Source organism: Sphaerodactylus townsendi, linkage group LG01 (genome assembly GCF_021028975.2).
Source record: "Sphaerodactylus townsendi isolate TG3544 linkage group LG01, MPM_Stown_v2.3, whole genome shotgun sequence".
NCBI classification, from domain to species: domain Eukaryota; kingdom Metazoa; phylum Chordata; class Lepidosauria; order Squamata; family Sphaerodactylidae; genus Sphaerodactylus; species Sphaerodactylus townsendi.
In genome coordinates, this window is record NC_059425.1 from 95471396 (window position 1) to 95491902 (window position 20507).

Sequence of the window (20507 nt, forward strand, 5' to 3'; positions counted from 1 at the left end):
CTCTGCCTGCTGGAAAATACCTAGCTATTGTTCTTATTTCAGTTAGTGGAATCTCTCAGTGTACCCAGCTTAATTTTTTTAAAGGCTTTATTTGACTAGTTGCCAGGCTGCATAGAATAGATTGTTCTCATAGATGAATTATAGCTGAAGTACTCCATGTTCTGAAGGTGTATGAGCCACTGTTACAGTTAATGCTATGCTGGAAAATAACATGAAAGCCTTTTAGTGTCGCTCTCTCCATAACTTGTTGCCTTATGGTCGCTTCCAGTTTTATGAAAACATGTTAAAAAGTAAAGTAAGCAGTGATAGCTGGTTGTCTGAAACTTATGTTCCCTGGACAGATCCCTTCCATGCCTAAATGGAGTCTTTGATTTTCAAATGTATCTAGTGAAATATGGAAACGTGTCTTTCAGAATAGAGAAGGGCCTTAGTCAGAATTTCTGAAATGAGCCTGTGTAAGATTTTTTAAAAGATATTTAATGGTTTTGTAAAATTGATACTGTTGTGCTTAGCAAACTGGTCACTGTTGTTGCTTTCCTCCTCCCCCCACCCCTTGCCATCTTCCTATTAGGTCTCTGCTCAAGATGTCAGGAAAGAGAATCCCCTGCAGTTTAAATTCCGTGCCAAGTTCTTCCCTGAGGATGTGTCTGAGGAGCTAATCCAGGACATCACGCAAAAGCTGTTTTTCCTACAGGTCAAGGAGGGAATCCTGAGTGATGAGATCTATTGCCCACCTGAAACTGCAGTCCTCCTTGGGTCTTATGCTGTGCAAGCCAAATTTGGAGACTACAATAAGGAAATGCACAAGCCTGGATACCTCAGTTCTGAGCGGATGATCCCCCAACGGTGAGGCTTTCTGCTGAATCGAGGGGGACCTGGCATTCTGGAATTCCAAGCTCTTTCCACAGAATAAAACACAAAATAGGGTGGGAAACCCCTTAAAAACCAGGATCTGCAACTTGTTCAGTACAGATGATCAGTTTAGAAACCCTACTGTGCTACAATTAACTTGCTTTGTTTTGGGTGTGCATACATGTCCTTCAAATATACCCAGCCTAATTGGAACAGAAAAGTAACAACCTAGTTGTAATTCTTCGAACAGTTTGAAATAGGAAATAAAGGGACTATTCTTACAGTATCGTAGATATTTCTTCACTGATGAGTTCCCAGCAATTAACATGTTAACTAGCAAATGAATACTGTGGAAAATCATGATTTGTTTTATGAAAACAATGCCGGTCTTCTTTGTGTGTGGGGGGGGGGGGGGTAACTGTCAAGTCTCCCTTGGTTGGCTGATTTCTGTTTCTGTTCAACCTAATTCTGATTTACCAACAGCTCTGAAATAATCATGAACAGCCTTTTAGAAAGCATGATGCCTGAAGACTTAAAAGCAGAAGTGTTCTTTTTTAGTTTGGTAGTCATGAGGCATCTAAACCTTGAATTCAATATATATGAATTCATATTTTGAACTGGAATTCAGTATTTTAATTTTAATGTCAAAGTTATTTTAGTAGTGTTGAGTGGGAGGCATTCCCTGTTCCACACAGACCAAAATCTAGATCAACTGGCTTGTACTAAAACTGGTGACTACCATACTTCTGAAAATCTTGTGTAGGAGGAAAGCTGCTTCCTGCTCCGCCACCTTTGTACAGGAGAGACCTTCCATAACCCTTTCTTAGAAAAGTTAATCATCCTGGTGTTCTCTCACCACTCCCTGCAGTTAATCAACATTAAATAAAAATCCCACATGTCACCATGAGATGTGCAACCTTCATAGACAGTATTTTGCAAGCCTTGATTACTGTGTAGAACTGCCTAATACTTGCCACTTGCCAACTTGGGGGTAGTGTGTAGAGTCAAGAGGTTTTTGATGCAGAATTCATGGGGCCATACATCTGTACCCTTGATGTTCCTAAAGAATCATGTTGTCATGCCAGGTCAGTGGGAAGGGCCGGATAATTTTCAGAGCTTTAGTTCATCTTTTTTTTCCTGATAATAACTTGTAAATGTAAAAGTCTTATAGGCAATTTGCTGTTTGTTTTAAGTTTTGCTAATAAAATGATGGTGCTTTTTTATTATGCAGAGTGTGAGAACACAGGCCTTTATATATTGCTAATGAGGTTCCCTATAGGAATTACAAATCTCACAGTGTTTCTTTACTCTCTGTTAGAGTAATGGACCAGCACAAACTCTCTAGAGAACAGTGGGAAGACCGGATCCAGGTCTGGCATGCTGAACATGGGGGAATGCTCAAGTGAGTGATGACTCTGAAATGCCTGACTGTTTAGTATCCTTAAGTGGTTTGTATTGTGTTCAGTTTTTTTTAAAAAATAGCATTTCCAAGACCCTTAAGAAGCCAGAAATTTGCAGCTTCCCTTATAACTGGGCCCCACTTCTGAGAAAATAAACTAGTAAGAACAGTTCAGAGCTCTTGCAGAATGTGTGTTTGTGTTTGAGCATGGAACATAAACTCAATGAACGCATACATCTCAGTAATGTGCATACAATGAGGCTCAACGGGATTATGACTGAAGTTGCTGAGATATCTCAATAGTACAAGGAAACATTTTGCCCAGCAAATAAACATCTACTATTTGCTGTAAAATGAAGTGTCTGAACACCTTTTATGAGGACCTTTCCTCTATTTCAGTGAGCATCAATATTCTTAGTGGCCTTTGGGCCAATCTTAGAAGGTTTGGTAACATTTTTGTGTGTGATTTCTGTCAATCAGAGAGAATGCCATGCTAGAATACCTGAAGATTGCCCAGGACTTAGAGATGTATGGAATCAACTATTTTGAAATCAAGAACAAAAAAGGGACAGAACTTTGGCTGGGGGTAGATGCCCTTGGACTAAACATTTATGAGAAGGATGACAAGTAAGTTGGTTTTTATTGTTCCTTTGACAATTTGAGGAGTAGACCCTAGTGTAGGGGTGGCCAACCTATGGTGCTCCCAATGTTCATGGATTACAATTTCCATCAGCCCCTGCCAGCATGGCCAATTGGCCATGGTGGCAGGGGCTGATGGGAATTGTAGTCTATGAACATTGGGAGCACCATAGGTTGGCCACCCCTGTCCTAGTGCCAAAGAACTCTCTATAGGTATTTCTGTAGCAGTCTTATTGGTGCAGATCACCTTGGCTTTCAAAATATCACTGAATGCATGTGGTGTTGGCTTTCAAAAATATCACCTTGGCTTTCAAAATATCACTGAATGTTGTGGTGGGATATAGTTGCACCAAAATAATGTATTTGCCTTTCTTCAACCTATGACTGGATTTTGCACTTAAGCTCATTTACTAGCATAATACTTTGGAATGGTAGACAGGCAAAGGAAAGGATCTGCATGCATTGGCAAAGATAAGGTAACATTGGGTCTGGGAGAAACTCCAGAGGACATGAAGTCCATTTTCAGTGCCAAAACATTACATAAAAGTAATATTAATGATCTCTGGTAAATGTGGCAAAGAGGGGAGGTCTGAGGCTATAGAGGACCAGGAGTGGGAGTCAGAGCCAAAAGATCCTGCAGAACAGGACCCTTCTTATACGGTATATCTCTACCCTATGCCTATTCTGCCTGGGATGATGCTAAAGTGCAGCATGACAAACTTCCTATCCTATTTAGCTCTCTTTAGGGAATTAGAATTAGTATACATAATGTTAAGTCTGGTAAACATAAGGAACTTACATCATTGATAGTAATGTGAAGGAGGGAATAAGGGAACCTTTGAAGGAAAAATGTTTTGTTCTGAGGACTTCTCAATGTTCCATTTTTAAATATGTTCCAAAAGAAAAGAAAGGGGAATTTTGAGGCAAAAAGAAATATTGCAGGGCAAAGTTTAACCCATTCAGTGTGCAATACGAAAATTTTATATAAAACCTGAAATAGGTAATGATGCCTGTGTATACTCTATAGACATACATAATATGTTTTTAAAGATATATTAGTGTACAAGTAACGAATTTGGCCATAAATATGCTATGAGTATATAGTGATACAGTGCTGGATAGTTCAGTTTTCGCTTAAAGTTTAACTTGAAATCCAGGTGTTGCTAGTGTTATTGTAACTGTGCAAAACAATTTCTGTTCAAATAATTTTCCTTGATTTAGTATAAAACTGGTTTTCAACTTCTGTTTTTTTCTACCTCTTAGATGACAAAAACTAAGATACACCTGCAAAGGCAGGCTAGGGTGCAGCAGTTCGCAGCTCTCCTAAGTGTTGGGCATATTTGCAGATTTGTATGTAGAAACAGTCCCACCACTTGAAAAGTTAATCCAGTTAAAGCCTATTAAATCAATGCTCTTAGACTGGAATAAATTCTTATAAGATTTCATTCTAAGAAACGTATACTCTTTATATACGCTAAATAGTACAATTGATAAAATGCTGTTCACATATTTTCTAGTTTTTTTCTCCTGGAAAAAGTCCCCCTGGCCCCCTGTTTAAATTTTTTGGCACTGGCAGCCCAATATAGATGGGAGAGGTCTAATGGCTTATGGGAGTGGTAGAGGGCCATGCTAACGCATTTGCCCCACCCCCACCAGCGTAAGGGGCACCCACACCAGTGGAGGGAATGAACATGTCACTGTCTAGCCCACAGGTGTCAAACTCACGGCCCTCCAGATGTTATGGACTACAGTTCCCATCATGGGAACTGGGAACTGTATGGAACTGGGAACTCCATGGGAACTGTAGTCCATGACATCTGGAGGGCCATGAGTTTGACACCTATGGTCCAGCCACTCCACAGCTTTGCAGCAGGTAAACCCAGAAGTGAGTGCTGTCACAGAACTATGCTGGTGCCCAAGTGGATGCTGGTATGGAGGGGCTTGGGCATTCCTGTGGGTGGAGCCAGCATGTGAATGCCACCCTTCTGGTCTGCAGTTTGCGTGCTGTAAGCCTGTTTAGGAATTACCATCCTTTCCACACTGCCCAAGATCCCTTTGGAGGCGGCACCACGCCCCCAGGACACGCTATCCCCAGCCACCTTAGCCCTCCTCACCCCCAGTTTAGATTCCACTGTTAATTTGGGAGAAAGGTTCAAATTGCTTTACTATGTTCCAGTTTCTAGCTGGCAAAATTGGTGTTAATCTGGAACATAAATAGGCTGCATCCTTTGTGCATGGATTTGCAATCTGTCTTTTTGGGAGGAAACTAAAAGGTATTAATTATGATAAAGAGATTAGGAAATGATATGAAGATCTGAAAGCAAAAGAGAAGAAATGTCATGAGAACAAATGGTAAAACTTTTCCTGTACACATGAACATTTGCCGAGTATCAGAAAGGAAGCTCAGGATCAGGAGCTGAGGAGATATAAGGAAGATGCGTGACTTTGTCATTTGCATCCAGTGCAAGCTATAAGCCATGTAGTCACACAAGCAGGAGAGTGGCACATACAAGTGATCTCAAGGAGGAGGTAGGCTAATTCCTGGTATTGCCTGGAATAGGGATTGCATTGAGGTTCCTGTTGAAACTGCAAAGTAGGAGACTGAGGCCTTTCTGTGACGGTAACATTCTCCACTGCCTAGAAAACAAGGAGTGACGCTCTAGGTATTGCATGAGTGAAACTGCTTAAAGCTGCTTGAATGATGAGTCTTTTTGTTCAGCCACAGTCACACAAACAGGTCTTGCAAGCTACATAAAATGCCCACAAAAGGGAGTCTTGGCCTTCGCAGAAAAATTAAGGGAATTGTTTCTATTAAGAACCAAGAGACTAAATATTGGTATATTTCATTATTAGTTTGTACTGGTAATATGAAGTAGCTGGCGAATTTCTCCTGTCTCCACACAGTTATGCTTCAGTTCCTTTAAGGAACTGGAGCAGAAATGTATTGAGAGAAAAGAACAGGGCAAACCACTCCTGCGGTAACCCAGTGTTTAACATAAACATATTTGTGCCTCTTCTTTTCATAATGAAAACAAATTCTTGCCCTCCCACATTTAATTATTAAGGTAGTATTTCACGATGGGGAAGATTACAATTACCAGATTACAGCTATAATTTAGTAAATTACCTTTTTTATATCAGCAATGAGGTTAGCTTGATTTCTCTTCTCCCCCTCCCAATGATACTTTTAAATAAAACATGTAAGTCCATGATTATTTCAGAAATATCTTTGAATGCATAGAATACATAAAGATAAATAGGTGCTATATTTTTCATTTTGATAAATTGGTCATTAAATGGAGGTGAATTTGTATTTAACTTATTCACACCATAAATGATACATGAAATTACACATAGTCTAGAAAATGGCGTTTCTGTAATGCTTAGTAAAGGCATGATTAGTAAACATGTTGCAATGGAAAAGTAAGATTTAGATAATTATTGTAATTAAGTCCAACAACTTAATATTAATGATACATTAGCAAAAGAATATTGTAGATACATTTTTAAGACATATTGACATGTTACTGAAGTGTAGTATCATGAGTAATTAACATCATCAGAATCAAGGTGATATAGTGCCTACTAACTTAGGCAGAAGACACTAAAGCAAAAGGTATGAAACAGTTGAAAATGGGCATAGATTTTCTTATATAATTGAGCAGCATGTTCCTGATAATGAACCAGAAAAAGTGAAGGACTCTGGGAGATGTAGTCCAGAGGGTACCATTTTTCATGTACAAAGGGGCTGACAGAACTGCAACTCCCAGACTCCTCGTTCAGCTGGTAACACTTCTTAAAGCTTTGGGGGCACTTGCAGGGCTGTCCTATCCGTTGCCTGAGCCAACACTCAAATCAGCAGAGAGCCTAGTGCCAGCAGCCAGGCTACCTTGTCCAGGCTGTTTGGAGGGAAGGTAAGTCCTCGCCACAGCCAGAACCAGCTGAGTCAGACAGGACAGAGCTGTGGGAGGAGAAGCCTCCCCATGCCCACCCAGAGCACTCCAGGTAACCTATCAAGAAGAGGGGGGGGGAGAGAGAAAGAGAGAGCCAGGGTAGGTGTCCAGAAAGAGAGAACGAAAGCTGGGGTAGGATGGCAGAAACATAGAGAATTGGGGTAGGAAGAGAGCAGGACTAAGTAGTCAAACAGAGAAAGCTGAGTGAAGGTAACAGAAAGAGAATTGGGGTAGCAGGGCAGAAAGTTAAAAATAGCTGGGATAGGGTCAGAAAGAGAGTCAGGGTTCCATGACAAAAATAGAGAAGATTAAGAAAAGGGTTTGCAGGTGAGAGGTAGAGAAGAAGGGGAAGAACAGAAGAAAATAGGTGGGGGTACTGTCCTCTCGAGTCCCCACTTGTTGGTTCTTACTTCCATAGCCCATTGTATTGTGTCCATAGCCCATTGTATTGTTTCACACAACAGTAACCCATCTTCACAGGCACTCTGCTGCCTCTCCTTGGCAATGCTGGGATATTACGGTGGGGGGCAGAGGACACACACACACAATTGCAGTGTTTGTGCCAGGCGCCATTGATATGCCTCATCCATGACTCTTACCCTGGAGGATTAATTTTCTAGAGCCTTTTGTTATTTTTTCACACAATGGACTTTATTGCTAGTATCATCAGTTAATTGGTAACTCCAAATGAGTCAAGATTGCCTATCTTTCAGGAAATGGATTATTTCTCCATTTGCACATTAATAAGTGATGTTAGGTAGTGCCATGTCCCAAATTCAGTAGACTGTTTAGAAATAGGTCAATCGTCTTCCCAAAAATATTCAGCTACCAGCTTCTGTTAGAAGTTTATCATGATTTCCATATCTGTCTTTTCAAAAAGATTTTCCAAATAATGTAATATTTGAAAGTGGATCAATTGGAATCTCATGTCTAGAAATCTATTTAGCATTCCTCGGACCAAATGCTGAAAATATAGCTTTTATTAAATTTCCAAGAGATGTAAAACATCTGCCTCCATATTGCCAACAGAGAAACTTTCCAGTCTGTTGAAGACAGTGTAGCGTGCAAGATTAGTCATGCAATAGTTTAAAGCAGTTTTCTTTTAAACATGCAGAAATCAATTTTTTTAGAACAGTAGGCTGAATAAGACAGATCTGCTCTGCTAATGGCAACTTCCTCTAACACATGAGGTTCTTCCATTGCATTAGCAGAAGAGATTAATAGGATCCAACCCATTGGTACTAAATAAATGAATTTCCTTACCAATATCTTTAGCACCTTTTCTCATACAGATTGTCTACTCTGATAAGTCTTATAAATTAGCTCTATAAATTCTTGTCCATTCAGTTGACACAGAGGCATATCAGCTTGCGATAGACTTCTTAACTTACAGTTTTCGTAATAAAAACATTCACTGAATGACTAAACTCATTACTGGAACAAAATGTGATTAGTTGTGTTGAAGTTTCTTAATTCTAAATATGAAAAATATTCTCCACATCTATGAGATCTTATAATGAAATTATCTTCCTCGTCTTCCAAGAGAACCCTAACACTGTGATACCAGCCATCTTTTAATTGTATATGGAGAGAGACCTAGATGTAATATTTACTTACTTCAACCACATTTATGCTGCATTTGGCTGTTGAAAAGCATGGGCGACAATATGGAATCTTGCAAAGTCCCTAAGGGCTGGAGGCAGAGCAGGAATCCTGCAGCATCAGTCAGAATCCTGTGTTTCAAGTAGTACTTGAACCACTGCAGATCAGGGCCTCCTAGTCCCAACACCAAAAAGCAGTCCAGAAGGATATCATGATCTATGGTATCAAAAGCTGCTAAGAGGACCAGGAGAATCAACAGGATCATGCTCTCCTGTTCATCATCTACCAGGACAACCAAGGCTGTTTCAGACTAATAATCAGGCCTGAAACTGGGCTGGAATGGGCCTGAGCAATCCATTAAACAATCCCAGAGTTATATTTTTACAGATCTCAGTTACTGGATTCCCTGCTTAGTTGTGTTACATTTTTACTATCCTTTCTATTTAGTAGAAGTCTTAAAAGGATGTCCAGTTTACTTTCTTTCATGTTGCTCTGGTTCATAGAATGAGTGTGCATACTTCATAATTCCTGAAGAAATCCAGAAAGGTCACACCACTTGCATGTGATGATCTATATAAGGCAGGAAAGGTTATTGTAGGCAACAGTCCATGCAATTAAAAAGAGAGAAATATTTCCTGCCATTCACCCCTAAATTATTTACAGCTACTGGGTTGTTTATCAGCCCACCAATTTCAGGAAGTAAATTAATCTTTATAAATGACCTTTTGCTGTAATACAGACCGTTTCTCCAGATCTTTGGTGATAAAATTACAGTGCAGTGGTTAAGATCCAGTGTTTTATCCATATCTTATTAACCAGTTTCCCAAATATTTAACTGGTGAATTTGTCTACAGAATCTTATGTTGCCCATTCAGATTTAGCACCATCTTTCCAAAGCATTTCAGTAATCACAGAGTATATAGGCACCTGTGTTATATATAGTGCTATATCATTACAACAATAGTAATAATAATTCTGTTTTCAGATTGACCCCTAAGATTGGCTTCCCTTGGAGTGAGATCAGAAATATTTCTTTCAATGATAAGAAGTTTGTTATAAAACCTATTGACAAGAAAGCACCAGTAAGTATAACTGCTGACCTTTTTGAATTTAGCAGAAATGCTTAATATATTCATTACTACGGTAAAACTCTGCTGAATTGTATGTGTCTTAGCCCTTGTAAAGGAGAACTTATTTCTGCACACAGGCTGTTGAGGATAGTGTTATTGAAAATCATTAAAGGAAACCGTGAGATAAAATGGCATATTATAAGCAGACACCTCTTCATGAAAATGTATTTGTCTTCTGTATGGGAAGGAAACATTTCCTCCAAGACATTTAAATAACTTATATCACAGGGCAGCAGCTTCACATAATTTGTGTTTGTAAATTGCTTTGATTACTGATGCTGTTCTTTGTGTTCGTCAAACTTCTCTAACTTTACATTTTTTGAACAGTGTTGCCAGGCAAAGTCATAGCTATTTGTTCTGTGCTGCTGGCAGCCATCTGTATATGTCAGAGAGGGGATTGTTGTGGAAGAGTGCACTTGGGAGGTTCCTGTACATAGGAATTGGGGTTCAGCTGCCATGGATTGGAGGCAGTGCTGGTTAGCAAAACTGTCCCACCAAACCATTCTGAGTATTTCCCAGAGTCAGATGATACAATAAATAGCCTTTATTCCCATGAGAGGCATATGTTAGACTGTGAACCAACAAAGTCCAGAATGTTCTTTTACCATCTTCTACAAATAAGCAACCCATGCCATATTAATCAATTTGGGAATCTCGTGCTCTTGCAAGTTATGCTGCATGCAGAATACTTGAGTATATCTTCGCCACCCGCCATCCTGGGCAAGGTGGAATGCACATTTTAAAAAAGCAATAACTTAACTGACAGTTACAGCAAGTGACTTAGTTTGCATTGATCCTTCATACATGTCTCCTTGTTTAAATTGCTTTAAAATTTCTGGTGTGGCCCTGTGTAGTGAATAGGTCTGTCTTACTGTTGGCAGCTCTGCAGGATAGCAGGCTGTATGCTTTACAGGACTCTGCATTACAGCCAACTTCCAGAAATTTCAAAGCAGACAGTGTTTTCATTTTTTGTCCCTCTTGAATATGACACTTTATAATAATTCACTGGCTTTAGCAAGCCATTCTCTCTTCTATTATCTGCATAAAAGATAAATACTCCTTTGCTTAAAAAGCAACCTATATTGATTTGAATAATTAACTTGTTACAAATCTAATGAATACTTAACACTGTTAGAAGAGGCAGTGTGATCTAATGGGTTGGGTATGAGTCTGAGTCTCACCTTGTAATGAGAGTGAATATCAGTTCAATTTCCTATGTTCCAGTGTGAAAAGTTTCAGAATGAAGAGGCACCACTTTACATCCACAGGCAAAAAATTTAGAATAACTGATTTAGTCAGTATTTTTAATAATTGGAAGCAGCATTACTAGATAGTGCATTTTTGAACAGATCAGCTACAAGTATGGCGAGGGGTTGCTTTTTGTGCCCTTCTGCATGGGTGGATGAACTAAAGCAATGCTGCTACTTAAAAATAATTTTCTTCCCTTTTAAATGTTGGCCGTGTAGCACATGGCTTGAAAGGAAAACAATAGTCATTTGTACATTGGTACATAATGCTTTAAATATTTATTAAAACAGCATTGGCAGAGTAGGAGGATACATCTCTGCCTTTTCTTTGTTACCTCTTCACCATCAAAATCATATGCTGCTTTACTTGTATCCCTGAAATTGCACACTCAGGCATGACTTACACCTAATGGTTAGTCATGGGGGGTGGGGGGGACCGTTGTTATGTGAATGAATCTGGGATTCTCACACTCACGTAACTCCCTTCATGTGTTGCTAGTTAGTTACCTTTGCTTTTGTGGCAAGCCCTGGTTTGTCTCTGCATCCACGCCACGAAATTGCAAATTGGGATTTCCTTTTAAACCAAACTACAAAGACTAGTTTGGAGTCCTGATCTGAAGGCAAAGTGCATGTTTGAATATAATTATAAACTTGGGTTTGCTTAAAAACCAGACAACAACTCACTAGCTGGCCATATGCACAGAAAAGAAGGAGTGCATGATTCAACAGGATCACTCATGTCTGAACCATGGTGCATAATCCTGGCACTTGTAAAATATTAAGCTTCAGTACCCTTCCGTACCTTTACTTATACACATTCTATCATCCTCAATCATTTCAGAGAATAAATTAGAGGAAGTGGTGTTAACAGCAGTTGCAGAAAAATCAGATATAGATATTAACAAATGTGAGTTGTTGGAATACTTTCAGGAAAACAATAAATATCTAACTAAATGTATACGTTATTGGTATCATATTACTACCTGGATTTTCACTTAGAACTGAGAGATGTCTACAAAAATTGGCAAGTAAGAAAGGGCCAGGTGTATCTTGCATTTTGACCAGTTTTTTTTCCTGCTAGGATTTTGTGTTTTATGCTCCTCGTCTGAGAATTAACAAGAGGATCTTGCAGCTGTGCATGGGAAACCATGAGTTGTACATGCGTCGCAGAAAGCCTGACACCATTGAGGTCCAGCAGATGAAAGCTCAAGCCCGTGAAGAGAAGCACCAGAAACAACTGGAAAGGTGAGGGTGAAAGGAGAATAGGAGAAGTCCCAGAAGACTGGAGGAAGAGTAATGTTTTCCCCATCTTCCAAAAAGGGGAAAAAAGAGGATCAAAACAGTTAAGGACCACTCAGTCTGACATCAAAATCAGGAAAGATTCTAGAGCAGATCATTAAACAAACAGTCAGTAAGCACTTAGAAGGGAATAGTATGATCACTAAAGTCAAATGGTTTTCTCAAAAACCAGTCCTGCCAAACTAATCTTATCTCTTTATTTGATAGAGTGATAAGTTTCATAAATGAAAAGAATGCTGAGGATATAGCATCCCTTGATTTCAGTAAGGCCTTTGACAAGGTCCCCCGTGATATTCTTGCAAGCAAGCTAGTAAAATGTGGGCTAGACAGTGCTACTGTTAGATAGATTTGTAATTGGTTGACTGATCGAACCCAAAGGGTGCTCACCAGTGGCTCATCTGTATTCAGCATGGATTTAAAGGGAGAATCTGGGGTCCCTAGTTAAAACAACATTGAAAGTGATGCTGTTTTGGGGTGATTATCCCCCACCCTGAAACAGTATCACTTTCAATGTTTAAACTGGGGACCTTAGAGTCTCCCTTTAATTCCATGCCGAAGGGTTGGCCAGCCGGGATGACCATCTGACCCCCATACCATCTTGGTCTCCCGTGGGCGGGAATGGGGTTGGGATAAGTCGCCATCTGTAAATTGTAAATTTTAAACTGTTTAAATTCTATTAATTTAAAGTTGTTATAGATTGTTTTATATTTGTATTATTATGTTGATGTACACCGCCCTGAGCCCTTCGGGGGAGGGCGGTTTAAAAATGAAATAAATAAATAAAAGGAGAATCTGGGGAAATTTGGGGGGTGCCTGCTGTCAGGGGTGCAATTGTAAAGCTAGCAGCACCAAAATTTCAAGGTATCTTTAGGAGACTCTCTTGATGATACCACCCAGGTTTGGTGAAGTTTGGTTCAGGGAATCTAAAGTTATGGACCCTGAAAGGTGTAGCACCCATCTCCTATTAGCTCCCATTGGAAATTATGGGGGCACCCCCTTTGGGAGTCTGTAACTGGACCCCCTGAATCAAACCTCGCCTAACTTGGGTGGTATTATTAGGAGAGTCTCCCAAAAAATCCCTGACATTTTGGTGCTTCTAGCCTAAGAACCTCACCCCCTGAAGCCCAAAAACTGAAAAAAAACACTAAAAAATACAAAAACCCCACACACTAACCTGGATTTTTTTGCGCCCCCCCCCCCCCACTCCCGGCGCACACCCAGTGCAACACACGCACTCCAGCCCCCTGGTAGCTCCGCCTCTGCTGCCATGTTTCCAGGATCCTTCTGCTTCAGTAACAGTTGGGTGTTGTGTAGTGCTTGAACGCTACTACTGTTCCAGAACCTTTTCTTCCCTCTCCAGCCCAGTCATGGTTTTAAGCAGAGTAAACAAATGTCTAACTTGGATTTAAAATGTTACATCCTAAAAGGCAACAATTAGAAAATGAAAAGAAGAAGAGAGAGACAATTGAAAAGGAAAAAGAGCAGATGTTAAAGGAGAAAGAAGAGCTGATAGTGAGACTGCAAGAATATGAACGGAAGACACAGAAAGCAGAACAAGGTACAACTTGAGCTTATGCCACTGGGCCCCACTGTAACATATTCACTTTCTTACGCTTGGACATCCAACCATATCATGCATTTCAACAGTCAATTATTCATCAAAGCGATGTTTATTCATATAATAGAGTTACCAAAGTAAATTATACACTTTTATACTACTGTCAGCGTAAATATAAGCCTTGAACAAAAATTTAAGTACGCTATGTGTTGTCTCTTTAAATTCTATTTCTTCTTATTTTCTGTCCTGACAGGAACTGGTTTCTCCTTGCTTCGCCCATGGCTTATTTGAGACTTGTAATCTCTGTTTATTTTTCTCCAACTTGTACTTCCATGTGAAGATCACAGTTGATCTTATCCGAAAACCAGTTGGTTAGGGACACTAGTCTTCTTAATGCTATTGTTGGAAGAACAATAACCTCAAGAAAACTGGTGTCCCTAGACTACTGGTTCCCAGATAAGATCACTTGTGATGTTCACATGGAAGTATAAATTAGAGAAAAATAAACAGATTACAAGTCTTGAATAAGCCACTGGGCAAAACAAGGAGAAACCAGCTCCTGTCAGGCCAGAAAAAAAGCAGAAAGAAATAGAATTTAAAGGGACAACACGCAGCATACTTAAATTTAGGTTCAGACTTATGTTTAATCTGACAATAGTGAAGAAGTGTGTTATTTACTTTGGTAACTTTATTATATGAATAAGCATTGCCTTGATGAATAATAATTGACTGTTGAAATGGATGCCAATTTTACATAATCTCATTAATTTAGCTTGCATGTTTTTGGTTGCACTAGCAGTGTGTTTATAACTCTTAAAAGTACTACTTTGACTTTTCCCAGGCCGGCAATTAGAAATATGTCTGCATAGAAATATGAATACAAGGAATCACTGTCAGCTGGTGCTAAGATTTTAATAGTACCACCTTCTTAATCTTTGGCTTGGCTGTGACTGATGCGATTCTGTAAAATGCAGTTTATATTGCTGCTACTAATGCTACATGCAGAATGAATGAGTGAACAATTTCATTAAACAGCAGCTGTGTTTTTCATCAGCTGCCCTACCTAGCAGACTGACTTCATTTGTTAAATTAATTAATGTGTTCCCCCTGCAAAAAAAACTATATCAGGGCCACAGAAACTATACACAGATTAAATGGTTTCCATAAGAACTGGAAAAGTGTATTTGAAAAGATAATGCAAGGTCCAATATCTGACATTAAAGCTGCACATTTCGGCTTCTTGTGGGCGTCGGCTGACAGGAAATTTTACTATAACTGCCCACATTGTATTCTCAGTTTCCCTAGTAGGATAGCAGGATGGTTTATTTTTAAAATATTTAGGTTTGGAGGCTGCATTGAACTACTTGGGGAAAACTAGATAAATTGATAGATAAGATACTTCATTTACAGTCAGTGGCCAATAATAACAATGGTAATAATTTGTCTAAAAAGGATAAAATGCAAGTAATCATACCTAAGTCAAATAAATATGTAGATATAATTGATTATACAAATAGAAAGATATAACTATTTACCTTCTTGCCATATGGCATGCAAACTCAGAAAGCTCTGAGGCAACCATTTCTCCCTTTTTTAAATTGTGCTATACGTAAGTAGAAGACAGTAAGCTGAATATCTTTAACCACACACCCCAAAAAAGGACAAAGTTTTATTGTGCCTGGGCATGTATATGATTTCTTTCTCTGCAGAGCTGTCTGACCAAATCCAAAAAGCCATGATGCTCGAGGAGGAAAGAAAAAGGGCTCAAGAGGAATCAGAACGTCTAGAGAATGATCGTTTGGCTGCTCTGCAAGCTAAGGAAGAACTAGAGAGACAAGCTGCCGACCAAATGAAGAGCCAGGAGCAGCTGGTATGAACATTTTGTAGATAAACCTGGGAAACAACTATGCCTCATCATCTAGCAGGAAGAAGTTATTGGCCAGACCAGTGCCAGTCTTATGGTGCTGTTATTGGAAGCAAGTACAACCTGAATAAATTTAAATAGTGAAACAGAATGTAAACCATAGGGGTTAATCATAGGAATGCATTTCTAAATTTCATGACTGAGAATGATAGGGGAGGAAATCACAAGTACTAATACAACTCCCCCCTTGTTGAACAGGCTACAGAGCTTGCAGAATACACAGCAAGGATTGCACTTTTGGAAGAAGCAAGAAAGCGCAAGGAGGGTGAGGTGGAAGAATGGCAGCACAGGGTAAGAACAACGTTTCTTTAGGGTTGTGGATCTGCCTGTCCTGCTTTCAAATGCATCCATAGATCACACAGACTGGGAGAGTAATAGTTTTTTGATGTTCGTTCAACGTTCCACAAACTCTATTGGGAAATGGAGGGCACTGCATGTTATCATTGCAGATTAACTAATATTGCATTAGACTAATGTGGGTGAGACTGTTTGTTTCCTTCCACCTAGTATTATATGCACGGATATTTGTAAGTAGCAAAATACCTGAAACCATGCTAAAGGAAATCATGCTGATGCGACTTAAGCCTCAAGCATTAAAAAAAGGGACTACCATGGGGCTTTTAGCAAAATTATCTTCTTACAGCTTGCTGAGTTCTGGATGTTCGTACCTTAGGAGCACAGGGGCATTCGTATGCCCCAGTAAAATGTAGGAATTCATTTCCTGATTCTGATTTTACAGGCTAAAGAAGCCCAAGATGATCTCGTAAAAACAAAAGAGGAGCTGCACTTGGTGATGACTGCTCCACCTCCTCCTCCCCCACCAGTGTATGAGCCAGTAAACTATCATGTCCATGATAATCTACAAGATGAAGGAATGGATTCATTTGGCTACAGTGCAGAATTCTCAAGTGAAGGCATACTAGATGATCGCAATGAAGAAAAGCGTATTACAGAAGCTGAAAAGAATGAGCGTGTTCAGAGGCAGCTGAAGGTTTGTGTTTTTAGCAGCCACCCCACTGTTGAAGGTTATCATTAGTAACTGGCATTACGCATTGAATTATTCATGTTTTGATGTATTCAGAAATATGTCCTGACCAAGTCAGGAGGAAGCCATGCTTATAAATATGTTACATGTTGTTTTTTTACTCCCATTGGTCCTCCAAAAAGGTCAGAGGTAGCTTAGACTAGGGATCATTCAGATTCACAAACAAATCAGTTTCACTATTGCTTGATTTCTGTTTTCTTCCATGTGGGCTACTACTAATGGAGGCTTGTTCCTTGTTGTTTTTAAGATTTTTTTTATTTTGCTGCAATAGGTAGGTGGTGCTCAGGTTTGAGACGTTCATGCATATTTAAAATGAACCTAAACTGGTTATTCAGTTTTTTTCTTTGGGAATCTTCTCTATGGTGTTCCTTGTTGTATACTGGAGAAGGTTAAGTAGACTCATTAGGAATAGAACAACAGAGGGTTTGAGATGTTTTCAGTCTCTGTTACTACCAACTACATTTTCTATGTAAGTGGGAAACTTGAGCCTTTGTTTTAAGAGTGTTCAAACTCCAGGGTTCCATGTTTGCATTGTTAGTCCCATTAATAATCATGTATTGATAGAACCCTGACTCTTAAAAGTATTTGCACATTCTGTGTTAATATTGCAGACCCTGACTGATGAACTTGCCCAAGCCAGAGATGAGAACAAGAAGACCCAAAATGACATCATCCATACAGAGAACATACGACAAGGACGTGACAAGTACAAGACGCTGAGACAGATTCGACAAGGCAATACCAAACAGAGGATTGATGAATTTGAAGCCATGTAAAAGCACCAAGAAGGCAAGATGGCAAATGCAGATCTTGAATACTGACTTTTCTGATTGAAGGGTCACTGAACAGACACACCAAATAATATCCCCACTCCCTCTCACTTGGATGCTACCTGAACTTAGCAATCATCAACTTCAGTAAGTGCACAGGGGTTGCTGCCAGAGAATATCAGTCAAATCTTGGAAACTTCACATTTGGCCATATCCTAGTGCCAAAAGGCCTTTCTTTGTTGTCTAATTTTAAGATTTACATGAAGTTAAGAACAGGAACTTCCACAGTGGCAGACACATTAGGCTAAAAAATTAGTAATAAACCTACTGTTAGTGTGGTGTGCCATGTTTCTTATTGCTAAGCATCACAACAAATTAGACCGCACATAGGGCTATAAAAGCCAGCATGTCTGCCATGTAATCCCCCTGCCCCATTGCACAAATGTCACAACAAATGCAAAGAATCTTCTTTTTCTAGTTCTAAGTCTAAGCGAAGTTAAATTACCATTTGATCTGGAGACATTTCCACAGTGACTACTCATATACTGTGTTACACTTGGATACCCTCCTGTGTAAGAGGTAGGCAGGAATATTATTGTCCTTCAGCCTGATTGAAGTGTGGTACTCCAGCTTAACCAATCAGCTGTAGTGTAGTATTTATATACCTATATTAAAATGTAAGTGCAAATATGAATTATAATTCTAGTTTGAAAAGGGAGGATGAAAGTTTTTGCTTTGTATATTTTGTTACCTCTTTCAGATTTAATATTAAAATAATACGTTAGAATTAGCTCCTATTTGCTGCAAAGCAATGTAGGGAACTGATTACTATCTAGAAGACATTTGTAAAAGTGATTTTTTTTACTTTAAAGAACATTGTGATACATACCTATGATTCAGTATATACAATTTCACTGTACCTATTTTTTCTAACCATTTTTGAATTTTTAAAAAATGATAATAGTTTCAGACTCCAACCATGAAGGGACCTTCTGTCATCTTGTTATTCTCTATTAAAGAGTGTTCTATGGATTTCTTCCACCACTTTTCCCATATTAGTCTTCATCCCCCAAAACAATTCCCCCTTAAGACTGGCAATCTGATAGAACACCAGAGTAATGTATCAGTTTGGTTCTACATAAACTCAAAGTTTAAACCTTCATGTTAAGTGTTATGGGATTTGTTTGCAATTCACCAACCAATAAAAAAATCTTAAGGCAACAGGACCTTGAAGTTGCGTGATTTCTTCCTGTCCTGAGAGTCTTTCCACCTTCAACTTATTGCAGTACATGTACACACACTGTCTGCCAATACTTACAATAGAGTGAAAAATAATAAATGACAAAACCCCATATAACCGCCTTGAAAGGGAATGAGGAAGTAGAATGGCTGATCAAAATTATCTCTGGTGGTTTCCGCACATGTGGGCTTGCATCAGCACAATTGATGCTGATGCAAGTCCTGGGACCATTCGCACGAACGGCCGCACAGCCCCCCAAACAGCGGCCTACCTTTCCCCTTTTCCCTTTTCCAGAGCAATGGCTGAAGTGACGGAGGCAAGGAGGCTTGTCCCCTTCCCTCCTCAGAGCGACGAAAGGCAGGAAAAAGGTAGGCAGCTGTTCGGGAGCGCCACGGGAATACGCCGGCATCCACCCACTGCTGTTCGCTTGGCAACGGGTGGCAACCAGCGTATTCCATAAAGCTCACCCCCCGAGCGAGTTTCAGAAGCGGTGTCTTCACGCCACTTCAGGGGAGCCAGGACGGCGCTGCTGCAATGCAGCAGCGCCTCCTGTGTGAACAGTGCCCCAGGGACCGTTTTTTTCCTGTTCCTGGAGCACTGTTGTTTCCCCATGCAGAAAACACCTCTGATAAGGAAAGTAAATTCTTATCCTTCATTGCCTCCTAGCACAGAAATTGGTAACTCAAAGATCAATTTTCCTAAAGATAAGAGTGGGCATGGGTGTGCTGTTGAAGGGGCAAAATGTTTGGTTGAATTTAACGTGAGCTGTATGTGAAAACTATCATGTGAGTACGTAGTTTTACAGATTTAAGATGAATGCTTATAAAACTGAATGGCAGCTTTGTGTCATCACTGAAATCCAGATTGATCAAATAAAAATGCTGACAAAATAGTACAGAAATATGAAGGAAATAGCGGTGCTGAACAGAGGAGCAAGCAACTGTGGAAGAAAATAATGGTCTAGTTTTGGATGACTTGACAGCCTCTTGTGCATGAAATAGGCATTACCTGTTGCCTCTCAAACCACTCTTATCAGGTTTGAGGTGAGATTGATCCATTTGCATTGTTTACCCACAACTAGGCCTAGCTTCAGGAAAGCAATGGAACACGGAAGTACATGTTTTCTATGGAATATACATCCTAAACCAGTGATGGCAAACCTATGGCACAGGTGCCACTCACAGCCCTCTCTGTGGGCACGCGCAAACACGGTCCCCCCACCCCACCCCACACATCTAGGCTGGCCTGGGCCACTGGGCTCAATTATTAGCATTAAACCTAAGACCTAGTTTTGGGGAAGTAGTGTAGGTAACCTTGTTAAACCCCACTGGTTTTCATGCGAAGAACTAAAGCGCAATCCTTTACCTGGGAGTAAGCTCGGTTGCTGGCAATGGGGCTTGCTTCTGAGTAAACCCTCCTAGGGTCGTGATTCACCCGTTGGAAGAGTTGCACAGTTGCTTCAAAGCAAAGCCATCGACTACCAGCAAGCTTACTCCTAATGCATGCCTCTGAGCTGTTTTTTCTAAACCTCAGTATTCAGGTTAAATTGCCGTGATGGCACTTTGCGATAAATAAGTGGGTTTTGGGTTGCAATTAGGGCACTCAGTCTCAAAAAGGTTCACCATCGCTGTCCTAAACAATAAAGCACTACAGAATCAAATGTTGCAACATCGAACCCTTCACCAAGGGGGAGAAGGACTCATAAAGTGAGCCTGCTCCCTGCGGGCCCCCAGAAGCCCTCCTGCCCCAGCCCCCAACAGCCAGCTCAGGCTGTGAAACAACTGATCTGTCTCAGATGCTCTGCAAATAAAAATTACTAAGTGGTCTCCTGTAGATGTGCCTTATAATG

The 20507-nt window shown here is 40.0% G+C and overlaps 1 protein-coding gene across 5 annotated transcripts in view; it reads left to right on the top strand.

The window, feature by feature from the left end:
• Positions 1-18639, top strand: part of EZR (ezrin) — a 53974-nt gene extending 35335 nt beyond the window's left edge. For all 5 annotated transcript variants that reach the window (XM_048487961.1, XM_048487944.1, XM_048487970.1 and 2 more), the window contains exons 5-14: positions 572-846; positions 2171-2254; positions 2732-2878; positions 9431-9527; positions 11904-12067; positions 13549-13679; positions 15389-15549; positions 15802-15894; positions 16343-16594; positions 17260-18639. In XM_048487961.1, coding sequence (XP_048343918.1) covers positions 572-846; positions 2171-2254; positions 2732-2878; positions 9431-9527; positions 11904-12067; positions 13549-13679; positions 15389-15549; positions 15802-15894; positions 16343-16594; positions 17260-17424 — 1569 coding nt within the window. In that variant the 3' untranslated portion in view covers positions 17425-18639. The remainder of the gene's footprint in view (positions 1-571; positions 847-2170; positions 2255-2731; positions 2879-9430; positions 9528-11903; positions 12068-13548; positions 13680-15388; positions 15550-15801; positions 15895-16342; positions 16595-17259) is intronic.
• Positions 18640-20507: the final 1868 nt, after the last annotated feature.